The sequence below is a fragment of the Camarhynchus parvulus genome, chromosome 1A, assembly GCF_901933205.1.
Source record: "Camarhynchus parvulus chromosome 1A, STF_HiC, whole genome shotgun sequence".
In the NCBI taxonomy this organism is placed as follows: domain Eukaryota; kingdom Metazoa; phylum Chordata; class Aves; order Passeriformes; family Thraupidae; genus Camarhynchus; species Camarhynchus parvulus.
Genome location: NC_044586.1, coordinates 64735429 through 64750981, shown reverse-complemented (window position 1 = coordinate 64750981; position 15553 = coordinate 64735429). Strand labels below are relative to the sequence as shown.

The window sequence follows — 15553 nt, the reverse complement described above, 5'->3', positions numbered from 1 at the left end:
TCACATGGCTTTGACAAGAATGTAAATAGGTACTGCTATTTTTGTTGAAAAGATGACTTTGAGCCTCTAAAGCTGGAGAGGTGGCATGCCTTTGAGATGTATTCGGTTGCTTTGCTGTGTTTTTTTCTCTAATGATGTTATGTTTACATACAGCAAGATGTACTCAGGAAAAAGAAGGGGGGGAGAAAGATGTAACTGTTCCATTGTAATTCTAGGCCTTGGCATGGTCCTGCTGCTGTCCCGGACATAGCCAGCAGCCAGATTCTCATTAATTTCAGGGGGATTTTCAGGGTTGCATGTTTGACAACTGTTTCTTTGCCTTTTTGATTCCCATGGACTGTCTCAGCACCCCTGCTTGGGATGCGCCCAAGGAGAGGCAGTGACATTCCTGGCCCTGGGCTTTGGGTGGCCTCTGTGACAGCACAAGCAGCAGTGAAGCCCCCACTTTGCTGCCAGCACTGCCACAAGGCAATGGCAACCTTGGGCAGCAGGCATTTGCCTGCTCTCAGCTGTAAAACATTGGCATGGTGTGTTTTGGGATGGACACAGAGCACCTGTAGAAGGGCAGGTCATGCCCTGCTTGCTGCACAAGTGTGTTCAGTAGAACTCCCTGCAATACTGATGAGGAGAAGTTGCTCCTCACAGCCCCATACTCCAGCCTGGGTTTGATATCCCCATGCACAGTGCTTGCCAGGGGAAGCTGGCCATGCTCAGAAAGAACTTGCCTGAGTGCTGTGTTGTTCTCTTTTACTGTGTGTGCTGAGCACAAGATGATGTTCAAGGTAATAAATTACTTGCTGAGGTTATTTTTCTTGTTCTTGCCTCTTTATTAATTGCAAGTGTGCATTCATAAATACTGTATTTTCATAAGCAAAGCTTTCTCCAAGAAAAGAAGGAAATGTTTCCTGTTGTTCTGTGTGACAACATGACATACTGAGAAATCACTTACCTTGAGATCCATAAGTGATGTATAGTTACAATAACAGCTTCCTGATAAGATGGGAAATCCTTCATTTCTGTAGATGACATGATTCTAGTGAGTGGCATCTAATTTGAAACAGTTTTATATCATCTGTAATCTTTTGGAGGGCCTGAGAAAGCACAGCTATTTTATTATTTTATAGCCTGCAGTTATACAAGAGAGATACAAAACGTACAGATTATTTTGTCTTTTGCTCATTGTAGAGTGAAAGGATAGTACCTATTTAACTTTTGTCTCTGCCCCTTTAATTTTCTTATTCACTACACACTTCTTTGAGAGTCATTCTTTTCTTTTCTTTTTTACACCTACCTTTAAATATTTTATGGGTAGAGAGCTTATAATATGTATTGTCACGGCAGTTGTCTCTAGAGGTCAGCAATGAGTTTAATAATGAGATGCGAACCAGTGACTCTGTAAAACCCATTTCAGGTTATAAATGGCATGTTTTATTGAATCTAGTGTTAAAGGTTGTTAACGTATCAATTGGTGATGGTCAGGGTTAAACAAGCTTCAACATGAGCCCTCTCATGTTAGGAAACTGTCAGTAAGGTATTTTTCCACTCTCCTCTTTGCTGAAGCCAGGTTTGTGTATCACATCCATTTGTTCTGGGGGTGTTCTGCAGTTTAAACTCTCCAGGCCTGAGCTGGATCTTTTATTGGTTTTGCACCAATATAATTTTAAGCACAATGGCATCACTCCCAAATTCAGCCTGATGGTGTGAAGAGGACCATGAGTTTTTAGCAGGAACTTCTGAAATCAAGTCAAAACCTATTTGAAGCATCATGTTAAATCTTGCCTCTTGGTTTGTGAATGTACCAGATTACTGAGTTAATGAACTTGGGGTAATGATGTGTGAGTGAAGAGGATGACTTTGGATATGCAGTAAATGTGCTTGTCAAGTGACACTGATCTTTGTGTTCTGACCATGGGCTGCAAAAATAACTTCTTCATGTGAATTTGGTCTAAATTTGGTTTCTCTGGTGTGGGCAGTTTGAAAAGTGAGATGTTTTTTATGTTGTTGGAATTGCCTTTATTCAAAATATCTCCTCTTAGGAGCACATAAACACATCTGTAAGTGCAATTGATTCCCTGTCTACAAAAGGCCTGAAATTGGGCTGGGTTTTTCTCTTATATCCTGCATATTTGTGAATTTTCAATACTTATCTTTCTTTCCTCTATTTTCTCACCACTCCATTGCTCCTCAGAGTCCTCAGTAACCTGCAACAGCCTTGTGGAGCAAGTTACACCCTTTTTTCTTCTTTCTGTTTTCGCTTGCTGAGTGGACATGCTGCCTCACATTCCTACAAATTTTAAGTCTCCTGCAGTGCCCAGGAGATGCCCTTGATGTCAGGAAAAACCTTAAGCAGTAAAGAAGACAGAGAACGATAGAACTTCCCTTTTTTCTATAAAACTGATCTAATAAGAGTGGTAGCAGGCAAGTGCTGGGCTATTAAAGTCCATTTACGAAACAAATGATTTAAAGAGAGCAGAATTGTTAAAACTGAAGAAAATTTATGCATCCTGACAGCTACATCTACCTTGTGGCTTTGCCTTTCCTTAGGACACACGGGGGAGTTGTGCAAGCAGCACAAGGAATACAATGATTTGCAAGGCCAGGGAGCGTTCTGGACTTTGAATAAATCTAACAGAAACATTCGCAGCAATATTTTATATTTTCTGAAGAATCCAGCAATGTTTGCCCCAGTGGTTAAGTTACTTCACCAAAAGCAATGCAGATGTGGGTTTCTGTGTAGCTTTGAAAGCATATTTGATAGGGGGGCATGGATGTTCTCTCCTGCTCAGCTGTTTTTGTTTCCCGGAGTTTGTCATAACAATGTTTTATTAGGAAAATGGAATTGCTTCTGACATTTTCAGGCAATACGCAGCTGTGCTGCACTGAAAAATGATAGAAAAGTAGAAAAAGCATACATTTTTTCACCTGTTCACCTGAATTGGTAAGGAATTGCTGAGGAGAGAAAAGGCAGTGGCCCTGCTGCTGCTGGAAGGTTTGTGCAGTCAAATCCCAGTAACTATGCTGAGTCCAGGAAAGAAAATTAAAATGGGGTTTTTTTTTCAAGCTTAAACATCTCCCACATTGAATCTCAATGTGAGGTCAGTTCTGGAGGCCTTTGAGAAGCTGTAATAAAATTTCCCTGAACACACCACAGTGGCCACAGGCCTGGCTATCACCAATGTCCTGCAGAAAACTCTGATCATGAGGGAGCTCAAGTGCTGTGGTGTTATTATTCCTGAAAGAACAAAAACAGCATTTGTGGAAATTTTATTGGAGCTATTAACAATTCAGTGTGGGAGCAGTATCATTTAGTAGAGAAAGCTGAGGACGCAGCAGCCCAAGTGTGCCAAGGTGGGATGTTCAGCACAGAATCAGCACAGAAATGTTCAGCAGACAGGAGTTGGTTTCCTTTGCAGTAAGAGGGACGTGAACGGAGGAAGAGATTGAAAAGGAAAAAGGATTTGGAATTTTTATGGAAGCCAGAATTGTTATGTGTTGTGGTGGAAGCTTTATGAATGAATGTGTAATGGATTCTAAAACAAAAATTATGAGATACTAAACAATTATAGGAAGCTATTTTAGGAATCAAGATCTCTTCTTCCTCAGTCCTAAAAGAATGAGCACAGTTTTTTTTTAATTACAAGCAAAGTTCATTTGTCAAACTGAACTCCTCTGAGTACATTTGAAATGCTTGCTAGTTCTTAAATTACTTGAAAATTACATCTTGGTTTTGGCAGTGGTTGAGCTCAAGGAAAAAAAGTTGGTAAAACAGAAACCAAGCATGCCATAAACTAATGAGGGCTGTAACTTTAGAGGTCTTCTGAAACTAGATACAGCAAATTAAAGATTTATATGAGTCCTATGGGCCCAATGATCTTTTTTTTTAAACTTCCTCATTATAAAATACTCCTTTACCATTTTATTTTTTCTTATAAGCCTATAATACAGTGTTATTCTGAATTGAAATAATTTCAACATGTTTAATATTAAATTGTGTCTCTTTTTAGCCCTTCATTAAAAACATCACTCTTGATTTTTTATGACTATCCAACCTGCCTTACTCTCTTTCATTTTTGTTTTTAGATGCATCATCCTATTCAGATGAAACCTGCAGATAGTGAAAAGTCAAATGGTATGTGTTCAATTTATTTTTACTTAATTGTGTCTTTCTCTAAACTGAAGTAAGCACGACATTGTGACAGTTTTTGCTTTAGTCCTTTTGTGGTGAAAATAATATGCAGTTTCCCTATACCTGACATGCTGGGAAGGTGTTGAGCTGCTCTGAACTCCCTTTTATCTTCTGCTTTAAAGAAGGAAGGAAATGTCCTCAAAAAAGGGTCTTCCTTGTACCTGCTGTATGTCATGACCTACCTCACTGCATACATCCTTCCCTTGGGTTCTCCTAACAGTGAGGTATTGTGGGAGCACCTGAGATTGCTAAGATGGAGATAAAATGTTGATGCTGAAAATTTAAAGTAAAAGAAACAAAAAGGCATACCTGTGTTAACAAATTATGTAAGTACATGATCGGCCTTAAACATTTGCCAAAAGCACCTTTTTACAGAATGATGCCATTCTGAATCTGAGCCAAATTAAGGTTTAATCATATGCTTCATTATGAGCTGGGAGACCCACTTTGGAGCTCTCTGTATACTTATTCCTCAAAACGATTGAAAAATGAATGCTATAAAGACAGTAATATCCATTTGGAATACTAGGGTACCGCCTTAAGTGGATGTATATGACATGCAAAATAGATGGCAAGGTAAATCTATTAAACATGCCAGGTTTATATATTCAGGGAAATAAGATAATCGAATGGTAGTGCAACTTGGCAGCGTGTGATTCTTTAAAAATATATACGTGTATATTTTGCCCCTTGATTTGTTCCTGTAATTTTCTAAAATATATGTTAAAGATATCATCTGCCTTCTTAGATTGCAAGAGCTTCATTTTCCCTTAAGGCCCACATAATCAGAGCTGGTTCCTCCAACAGGCATCTTTGCACCTCATTAATTAGTAATCAGGGCAGAAGCCGTGCACTTAGAGATCTACATACCTGCAAATGTAAATTATGATTGGGCTCTAAATCTCTCCGCAAGGCTTTTTTAAGGCTTCTTTATTTGCTAATTGTAGTGCATCCCTTTTTCAGGCTTCTCCAAGGATTATGAAGTTTGGAAGGAAATTAAAACTTCACATTATGCTAGGTTTCCCATTATGACAACTTTCCAAACAAAAGTGGCCGTGAGCACAGGAAATATGAACCGTCACCCATTTGTATGGGAGGGAGAGTTCTCTCTCTCTCAGGTTGGAATCTTAGAATCACTGACTATCCTGAGTTGGAAAGGATAGATATCCATCCACGAGGATTCTCAAAGTCCAATTCCTGGCCCTCCACAGGACAATCCCAAAAATCCCATCTCAAAATGCTCCTCGACCTCTGTCAGTCTGGTGCTTTGACCACTGCTCTGGGGAGCCTGTTCCACTGCCCAGCCACCCTCTGGGTGAAGAATATTTTCCCAAAGATTTTTAGCAGTGATTTCTTGCTGTCTTTGAGTGCTCAGAATAGAGGCCAAGGCACCTGGATGGGCAGAAGGACTGAAGTTTTCAGGCCCCACTGTGGTCAAGGAGAAAGTTGCTGTTGGAATCCAGACTCCAGTCCCTGGTATTTACTGCTAGCAGTGGCACAATTATCCCTTAGGCACAGGAATGCTGGCTTGAACTAAGTATGGCCTCCATGGGTTCTTCTTTCAAAGACAAATTTCACCTCAATTTTCTTGGCAAATTAGAAAAATAAGAGGCAATGGGCCAAAATTGACTCCCAGTGAGTTACTTGTTCATTGCTTGAAGTGTTTCTTTCTAAAGGAGATTGAACATATTGGAAAAACACTGTGGGGAATTGTGCAAATTCTGTCCTTCTCTGCAAGTAGTGCCTGCTTGGAAAGCAGGGTAGGTTGGCTCCTGGCTGCTGCTGTTAGTCTAGGGTTATCTGCATGAAACTCCTGTTTGCACTGTGGGAATACTCTCTTATTTTCTGGCATCTATTCCACGCATAAAAATTACTAGGATTGAGTTTTTCACCTTTTTTTTTTCTTGCCTTTCTTTGTATTTTTGGGGAAAAACAAATTGTTGGTTCAGGGGTTCCAACTGTCAAATTAAACACCTTTTTAAATTTAGATTCCTGAAGGGTGTGGGAACTTTTGATAGGCATGTTCAAGGGGTGGTGAACTATTTTTTTTTTTTAATCAACTGGGGAAACAGAAGGCAAACTAATACCACGATGATGGTAATAATGGTACAGCTCCTCAGAAAGGCAGGGCGTAGGCATGGGGTTCATGGAGTGGGTGACAGTTTGCCAGCAGCTTGGAGATCAAGAAAGAGAAAAAACAACAGTGTGGGGGATGTGGAGGTTTGTTTGGCACATGTTTCCCATATGCTTCAGGCTATCCATCTGAGGAGGTATATTATCCATGCCAACAGCAAACTGTAAACTGTACCTCTTCAACCAGATTGGTAAGTTCAAAGGGGAAAAGAAAAAAGACATGCCAAGGCATCTTGGTTTTCCTGATCTGTGCTGGTGGATCTTTTGAGGAATACTCGAGTCTCTTTGATTTCTGAGTCATGGGAGGACCCCAGTGGATTGTATGGGTAAAGTGGTGTTTCTCAGTTTGCAAAGAGGTTTAAGAAATTTTCTTGGTCAAAAATTTCTTGTGGAAAGATGTGTAGGACAAGTTGAACACTCTGCAATTCTTCTGAGCTTGTTCGTGAATTGATAGACCTGTTCAAGTTCCATAGGGAGAAATGACAGGTCCTCTCATTCAATTTACAGAGGTTTTCAAAGAACAGTATTTGCTGTGTGATTAAATGCCCCCCTCCCCATATTGAGTCCCCTGTGAAAAAGCTTTGAATGAGCATCAAAGCCAGAGACTCCCAGGATGAAATGCTCCTCCTTTTCCATCACTGTTCCTGCCCTTAGATGTCTGGATCATATGAGGAATCTGTCCCTTGATACCAGAGGCCAAGCTCACCTCATGGGAGCTGGGAGACGGGTATGGAAGGGACACCTCCAGCACATCTGGACCAGGTTGCTCAGAGCCCCATCCAACCTGGCCATGAACACTTCCAGGGCTGGGGCATCCACAGCTCCTCTGGGCAACCCATTCCAGTGGTTCATTCCCTGCCTACAATGTGTCTAAGTCATTTCTCTGCTCATGTAGATGAAGCAAATCTTGATCTCTTCCACCAAGTTTTTAGCACCTAGAGTTGGCGGGGCAAGACTTGCCCTCAGATTTAATTAATTTGTCTGCCCAGGGAGATTCTGAAAAGCTTCTTACTCTTGAAAAACAGAACATCTCTTGAAGATTTGCAGATGATGAATTTTGTACTGTGTCCTGGTCTGATCACCTTTGTGCAGGTTGTTTTAACCCATCTAGAAAGTTTTGGTTAAGGATTTTCTGCCAAAAAGCATGTTTTCAATTTTGAAGGCTCCACCATTACTAGATTAATCACTCACAGTATTTATCCTTTTAAGGACATTTTACCTTTTTCAAACAAAGGGCGTTCCTCCAGTCTAATGCTGAAAAATTTACAAACACCTGCTTGACTCTAAGTTGTCTGTGGCCATTAACATCCTACAATTTGCAAATGCTTAAATGTCTTGGATCTGGATTTGAACACAGTCAATACTTTCAGGCACATATCCTGCAGACAGTATGCTCTTAAATGGATCAAAGCATCGCTGCTTCAGGGAAAATGACAAAATTCTCCATTTAAAAAATAAAGTAGGGAGGAGGGTAGCTGAGTAATCTTAAAATTTATTTTTATTTATTTCATTAGTGGAAAATATAAAAAATAATTTTGAAATTCTAAGTGGCACAACTCTGCCGAATTGGAGGTAGTAATTAGATGCCATATGTTAGCACTAACACATAGAAAAGTTGATAATTAATGCAGGCAGCTCCAGATTCAGGTGTGACTTTGACAGATTGTATGCAAGGGGTTTTCACAGGCTTACAGCTAGGGACAAAAAGTCTAATTTCACCTTTTCCCTTCTATATGGGAGTAAAAAACCAAAACCAAGCCCAAAAAAATCCCAAAACCTCCACACCATTAACAAATAATTAACTATTTATCTAGTTGCTCAAAAGAGAAGGCATCTTCTGAGAAGAAAATGCACTCTTTATCTGACTGGACTCCTCAGAAATGTACAATAAAGGGTTATAATTTTGATCTTTCAGAATTTTGGGGGTTTGGAAGAGTGAAAATAAAAGTTATGTTGAATCTTCAGGGAGATTTCCCACAATTATTACAGGGTTTAATTCTTTTGTAGCATTCAGAAAATAATCTCTACTCCTTTATCCTCCTGGGTTAGCACAAGCAATCTAATACAGCCTGCAAGAAATGCTCATTACTGAAGCAAATTGAGTAAAGCTAAAAAATTAGACCCTTCAGGATGTTATTCTGCAAGCTGGATGTAGTGCTGTCAGAAGACAGGAGGCTCAGTTTGATAAGTTCCCCTCCCAGCAGAGACAGATTTGATCTCAGATAACCTTTGATGGCTAAGGCAGAGTTGTGGGTTCAAACACGATGCCCAGGCACGTGTGCTAGTGATGGCAGTGCTAGCCTTGATGGGGTTAAAAGAGCAACTCTGCTCATTTGAAAACAGGCGTCTGTACCTCTTCATGCAGTGCTCCTGCATTCTGGCAAACCCCAGCCCAAATCCAGCGGGCTTAGCGCTGGATGTGTCACTTGAACTGCCCTGGCAGCACAGCCAGCCTGCATTTGTAATGTGTTGGGATGGATTAAAGGTGAACCCCATAATGTGTTAATCAAGAAACTGTGTGGTTTCACACTTTCCTTCCTATAAATAGAACTTCAGGCCTTGTTTACTGTGACCTTCTGCTCCATCAAGGAGGGGCCCTCAGCCACCCTATCCTACCTGCTGCTTCCAAACAGTTGCATCTCCTTCCTTCCCTCAGAGTGGTGTAAAATAGTCAGAATGTTCAACTAAGCCCATAGGGGAGGTTCAGAAATAATGATGTCAAACGCAGGCTAAAAAAGTTTTGATTTTTCTGGATTTTGAATTGTTGAAACCTACCCCAAGGGTGGGAGAGAGAGTTATCAAGCAGCAGTGAAATGCTTTTGAGATATGTGTACATGTGCTGGCCCTTGCACACTGTTATCCTTCCCCCAGCCTTTTGCTTTGCCTGCTCTCATTGCCCAAAGCACTGGCAGCTCCCAAACTTTGTCCAGCCCCTCAGAGCTCATTCATTCCTGATGTCCCTGCAGCTGAGCTCAGGACATCTCCATGTTGTCATGATGCCCAGGATCTGGGAGTTGGCTGGAAGGTAACAGCATCTGTCAATCTACTCAGTCAGTGTAAAAACAATGTGTAATCTCCTCTCAGTGGCAGGGGAGAGACTCCCATGACAAAGGGAGAAATGCCTTGTCATGCACCTTGCCACCTTGCTGGGAGAGGTGAGACCTGTCACTCTTTGAAGGAGCTGATCTCTTGGCATTTCCGACAAGCAGCTGAGTTGAGACCAGACCTGTAGGTCACTGAAGTTAGGCTAGATGGGTTTAGGCTGCCATCCTTTCCCTAAGCAGGAGCCCTTGTCCCAGCCTCAGTGCTTTGCTGGGTCAGGTGTGTTTAATCCTCATTTTGAAGTCCGTGGGAGAAATCCAAAACACACAGGAAAATCCATAGGCGGGACAGATCCAGAGGGAAGTTTACCTCTAGAAGCATTTGACCCACACTTATTGCACTCTGTTGTGTGATTCTCAAACCTTGCCTGTGTGGCTGGTAAGAATTCATTTTAGAAAGAAAGAAGTGGCTGACCAAAAATGCAGAAATAACTCCTAAAAATCAGTCTTATTGAGGTGGAAAAGTATTCCTTTCTCTGTGTGGGAAAAACTCTTTCAGCCTAATAATATCAGATGTTCTATCAGATGGAGTGAAAACATGTCATTTTGATCTTGACAATTGTCACTTTAAATGTTTTTTATGCTGGGCCTCTAGCCAGAAAAAGAATAGCAATTTTCTTAAGCTTCAACACTGATCAGCACTGACTAATGGCACTGAATGCAGAGCACGTCATCATATCAATATGTTTTCTGTACTCTGAGCATTCTTCATGAAATCTGCATTTTTAAGATGTACAGTACACAGGAGCTGGATGTTTAATTTACTATAAAATCACCCTCAAGCTGCAAACCTGCAAATCATGTTAGTTAAATGGCATATTTATAGGTTTACTACCAAAACCGAAGGAGGCCGATGGGGAGTTTGTCGCCTGCTACTCTTTGGAAAATTAAAACAAAGCCTTCTGTTCACATCTCATTTCTTTTGAGTCTCCACGTGCGTCTCTTTGGTTTGAGGCTTTGTCCTGGCACCAAAGCAGGACCCAAGGGACCTCCTTTGGGATGCTGCGGAAGGCATTTGTCCAACTTAGCCAGCAGCTAATTTAAAAGTGTTGGAGCTCAGCCACCCTTAAAGTAGACCTGCACATTATTTCAAGCCTAAGATCAAATTTAAACTGGTTGGTACTAGCTGACACAGAGACACAAAATAAGAGGTTCATAACACTGAGCAGAAGGCAATGCTTGGAAATGTGCTTGGCACCAAGGCTTCACCCAGCCTGACCTCAGTCTGTGGTGTGGAGAAACCCAGGCCTGGCAGCCCAGCTGGGTCCCTTGTCTCAAAACCTTTCCTGTTCCACAGACAACAGTCTGTGGCTGTTGTTGAGGGGACAGGCTGCCAGGGAACTTCCTCAAAGAGATTGCTCAAGGCAATATAGGAATTGTCTGCAGCCAGGTTACAGGCATCCTTCCACCAGCAGAAGTGGCTGCCTGCACTCCTCTTGTAGCTGTGAGCAAGGTAATTGAGCTTTCCCACCCTTAAAATAATATTTAGCAGCATCAAGGTCAGCTGTATATTATGAATCAGATGTAAAGCTTCATAATAACACACACACACACACATATATATATATATATATATATAAAAATATCCCAACTTGCAGGTCTTATTTGCAATCACGCATATTCAGCTCCTGATCTGTATATAACTGGCTCATCCCATGCATTCATCATTTCTTAACCCTTTCTGGAGGGTTCACCTGCATGTGGAACCTCAATATAAAGTGTGAATGAAAATGTTCAGTCTTGAGGAATCTCTGCTGAAGAAAACATCTTCCCCCGGGTGTTAAATTCACACCAATTTTCTTGCAAGCTTGTAGAGTGAGAAGCTGGGATTGCAGGGGCTGGTCTCTGTTTTGGGCTCTGAAAAATGCATGGGTTTGGTGCTTGCTTATATAAAAGCTACAAATACTTTTTAAAGTCAGCGATTTAAGGAGAAAATTACTTCAAACGCTTTTTGTGATCAATAAACATGAACCTCTTCCTGTTATTCTTGAAATTATTGAATGCACTGAAAATATTGAAGTAGAACAGAAATAAAATCCTAGAAAAAATGGACGCAGTTCCTTCTTCCTCAGCTGCAATTTTTTCCATATGACAACTCGTACTAATACAGGAGACATAGAGAGCAAGGGAGGATTCTTTTTTTTATATTGTAAGCCCAGAAATGAAAATACTTCATTACAAAAATAATTTGCACAATAATAGAAATAAGTAAGAGCACTGCAGACTCTCTGGAGTGAAGCTTTCCTTCCCTCTTTGCTTCCCCACAAACCCTGACAGTCTGCTCATTAACAGGGAATTGGATTTACATGCCATTTCCAGAGAAGAAGAAAGCACTGGTGTATGTACTGTATAATAAGCACTTAGATTTTTGGTTTAATATAGATGAGTGAGTGCCTTAAAATTTTTAAGTTTTTCCAGAGTGAATTAAGTTTTGATGACCTCTTTCATTTTTGACAAGAGTCCCCAGCTTTAGACCTGTAAATTTGGGCTTGATTAACAGGACTGTGTGCATCCTGCTGCAGCAGTCCAGCTTGTGCTGGTGTTGGTGACAGTGCAGGCAGAAAATATTCTACCAATAATTCAGGTAAAGCACGTTTTTCATGGTGGTTTTTTGCAAATTCAGCATCATTACGGATCAGAGGGTGTTCAGGTGATGTCCTGAATTATGTCTTGTGTCCTCCTGAAGGGCAGAGGGCTGTGGCACTGGAAAAAAAACAGTAAAACAGCAGAAAAATTTAATGCATTCTTTTTCCAGAGCAGTCATTGCACATCTGCCTTTCCAGTGCCGTGCATTAAGTTGGCTGAAATTGAAAGCTCAGACAGGAGCTGCTCTCAAAACATTTCTCAGGAATATTTTTCATTAGCTTGTATCATTATGTGCACAATCCCTTCTTCACCCTCACCCCATCATGATTTCTTTCACACATGAGGGGGATGAGGGAATTTATCTGAATTAGAATCTATGCAAAGATATCTTTAAAAGTGTCTCTAACAGAGGATACTTTCCTTTTAGAAGCCGTGAAGGGGAGGTGTATGCAGAGTGACTAAGACAGCCAATTAATATGTTATATAAACAGCAGGCACCACTAAAAAAAAGGAGACAGAGAGAGAGAAAAACGAGATATTTGGGGTGGGGAAGGAAGGGGGAAGGGAGGTTGTAAGTATAAAGTGTTTGCCTTAGGACTTGTCTCAGTTACAGAGCCAGACTCACATGACTGGAGCTTGGTTTGATGTGGTAATGAAGCATTGATCACAGCAAAAAGATGAAATGGCCTTTGCTCATTCATTATTTTTATCTTCTAGCTGTGGAAGACAGAAAATTGTTCATAGGAATGGTTTCGAAGAAGTGTAATGAGAATGATATCAGGGTGATGTTTTCTCCGTTCGGCCAGATAGAAGAATGCCGAATCCTTCGGGGACCAGATGGGCTGAGCCGAGGTGAGTGTGCAGCCTGTAAAGTCTCTTTCCTTAAGTGCTAATTGGGAGCTTTATGTCACAGCCAAGGTAGGCAGAGCTGCTGTTTGCAGCGAGAGGTTACTCTGTAATCTGTCCCACGTGATGAAGGTATCCACATGAACTTTTCACAGTGACTGAAATTATCACCTTTTATTTCCAGTGTCAGAAAGGTCTCGGTGCCCACATATTAACTTGTGTTATCACCCTGTTTGTCAGCTGGAAAGGTTCCTTTGCACCCTGAGAAAACACCCTCAGTTTTCTGCTCTCACAAAATCAAAGTTGCTCCCCTGACCCCATTTCTGCTTTGTAGCACAAGGCCAAAAAAAAAGAAACAACCAAAAGGACAGGACTGTAAATGACTGCTTGAGGGCATGAAGGGTGATGAGAACTGGCCCTCGTTGTAGCACTATCTCCTCCATTCCTGTGTTTTCTGTAAATCTATGCAAAACATAGGTCTGCTGTAAGTGAGAAACAAAGAGGTTACCCTGGACCTGAGAGCTTTGCCTGGACAAAAGTTTGTAAAGAGCGTTTTTAAATCTTGCACCTCTACCACAGCCCAAAAACCAGGGCAGAGGTGTTAAGCATCACCATCAAGTGGTCAAGTGGCCAGCCTGAACTTGGAAATGAAATGCTGCACAGATTTCAATAACCAGTGATCCCTTTTGAGTGCAAAAGTACCTTCTAGGGAAAGGCCTTCTGAAAATCTATTGAAAAGAAAGATAAATGTATATTGATGATACAGACTACATCTTAACTCCATGGTATGTGGACCTGAATTTATTCTGAGAGCATGAACCTTCTCAGAACATCAGTGCCAGAGGTTGCTGAGTAGAAAAGGAAATAAGGATAGTCCCATCTCTCAATGCAGGATTATGCTGTTGTAACCTGCCACAGTCATTTAATGGCACAGGGAGTAAGGTAATTTTAATTGTGGAGCTGTGGAAAACATCATATCTATAGGAAAAACAAATATATAGAAAGTACACAGTTTATGCATTTTATTACATTTTCAAAAGGCACAGAAAAAGGTAATAGATATGCATATCTATTACCACTTTGCATATAGATATGACTATCCATTTAGATTTTTTTTTCTTTAATTGTGGATCTACTTGTTTCAAGTAGACAATAGGATACACAAAATTTTGTGCAACAATTTGTTCATGGGGGTTTCCAGTTTCTATAAAACACCTATAAATTTCAGCAAAGGACATGCAGGTATTCCTATTTATCATGGCACTGCTTGGAAGCACGTACTGTACTACTTCTGAACAATAAGGACTTGTTGAAAAACCACTCTTACAATAAATAGGGAGCTCCAAGAAAATTGCACACTTACATTTATGCTTTGTGGTCCCCAAATTTTTGGGGTGCAGCAGTCCCTTCAGGCAAGGAGAGCCTCACAATCATAGCTTTTGCCTTGAGGAAGATTAGGGCACAGGTCTAAAATTGGTTAAATCAATGGCTCAATAAGGAATGTTTACTGATGGAGTCGAGTGTTGCCATTATCTTTCTAGACCCAACACTGAGGCAAAATAAGTATTTCTGATTTTCACTGATTTCATTGTGTGAGCAGCACAAGAAAGGGATGATGGAAGACACAAGTGGGAAAGGAGCTAATTAACTGCTGAAATAACAAGATCTGCGCATCAGATGTTTTGAGCCCCAAAAAAAAGATTTAATTGACTTGTCAGCATCACCCAACAAAGAAATGGATCTTTCCTGGGATCCATAAAAATCCCACTGCATACTTGCTTTAATTCAACAGACTCTGGGAGTCTGTTGAGCAGAGTAGGAGCATAGAAAAGCTAATTATGAAATCCAACAGAGTAAGTGAGGTTGGTGGGGTGGTTTTGTTCTGCTGTGAACAGCAATCTCACAACAATCAGGAGCTGAAATTCCTAAGCCACGTCTCCAATGTATCAGGCAGGGCAGTGCTGTGTGCTGGCCAGCACAGCTGTACAGTTAAAGTGCTGTTCTCTCCTGCTGGAGGCTGAAGATCTCAGTCCAGGTAGGTCACACACCAGTGAGCACAGCAGAGCTGCATCCTCTGCGCCGCTCGGGTTCATTTCGGTCACAATCACGACTGATATTCTATCATGCCCTCATGCCTCATGCCTTGTTAAACTCGAATTGCTTTCTACACACCCATGTTCACACTTCAAAATGGGTTCAGCTGCGCCAACCAGGTTTTCAGGCAGATTTTTATCAGCTTCACAAAACCACCACTCCATGAGAGAAGGCAAAGTGTTGTGAAAATGGTTGGTATTGCAGTTGAAATGAAAAGTGCTGAGGGACATCTGCAGAGGAGGGAGCTTGACTGAAAAAGCACAAGGTGAAAAACTGCTTCAGGAGGGAGAATTTACGCTGCTAAATCTTTGTAAAGAGTTCCAATCCTTAATGAGTTTTAATTCATGTTACCATTTCCAAGATGTTAATTCCCTTTGCCACAAATATTATTTATTTTCTCATCACCCACCCAGATGTGCTCCCTTCCTAGACACAGAAGGGTGAATGAAAAATAGTCACTGTCTGAGGAAAACCCTGACCTTGCCATGCCAGAGCCTTCAGGAGCTCAGTTCAGTGCTCACAGCAGTGAGATGGAAATGTGGTCCAGTAAACTCTGTTTGGTATCCCTTTTTAATTGCCTAGCAGGTACACCTCATGGTATCTCAGA

The 15553-nt window shown here is 41.1% G+C and overlaps 1 protein-coding gene across 7 annotated transcripts in view; it reads left to right on the top strand.

The window, feature by feature from the left end:
• The window catches only part of CELF2 (CUGBP Elav-like family member 2), a 549003-nt gene that overhangs the window by 468152 nt on the left and 65298 nt on the right, over positions 1-15553 (top strand). For all 7 annotated transcript variants that reach the window (XM_030959792.1, XM_030959789.1, XM_030959788.1 and 4 more), the window contains 2 exons: positions 4081-4129; positions 12724-12858. In XM_030959792.1, coding sequence (XP_030815652.1) covers positions 4081-4129; positions 12724-12858 — 184 coding nt within the window. The remainder of the gene's footprint in view (positions 1-4080; positions 4130-12723; positions 12859-15553) is intronic.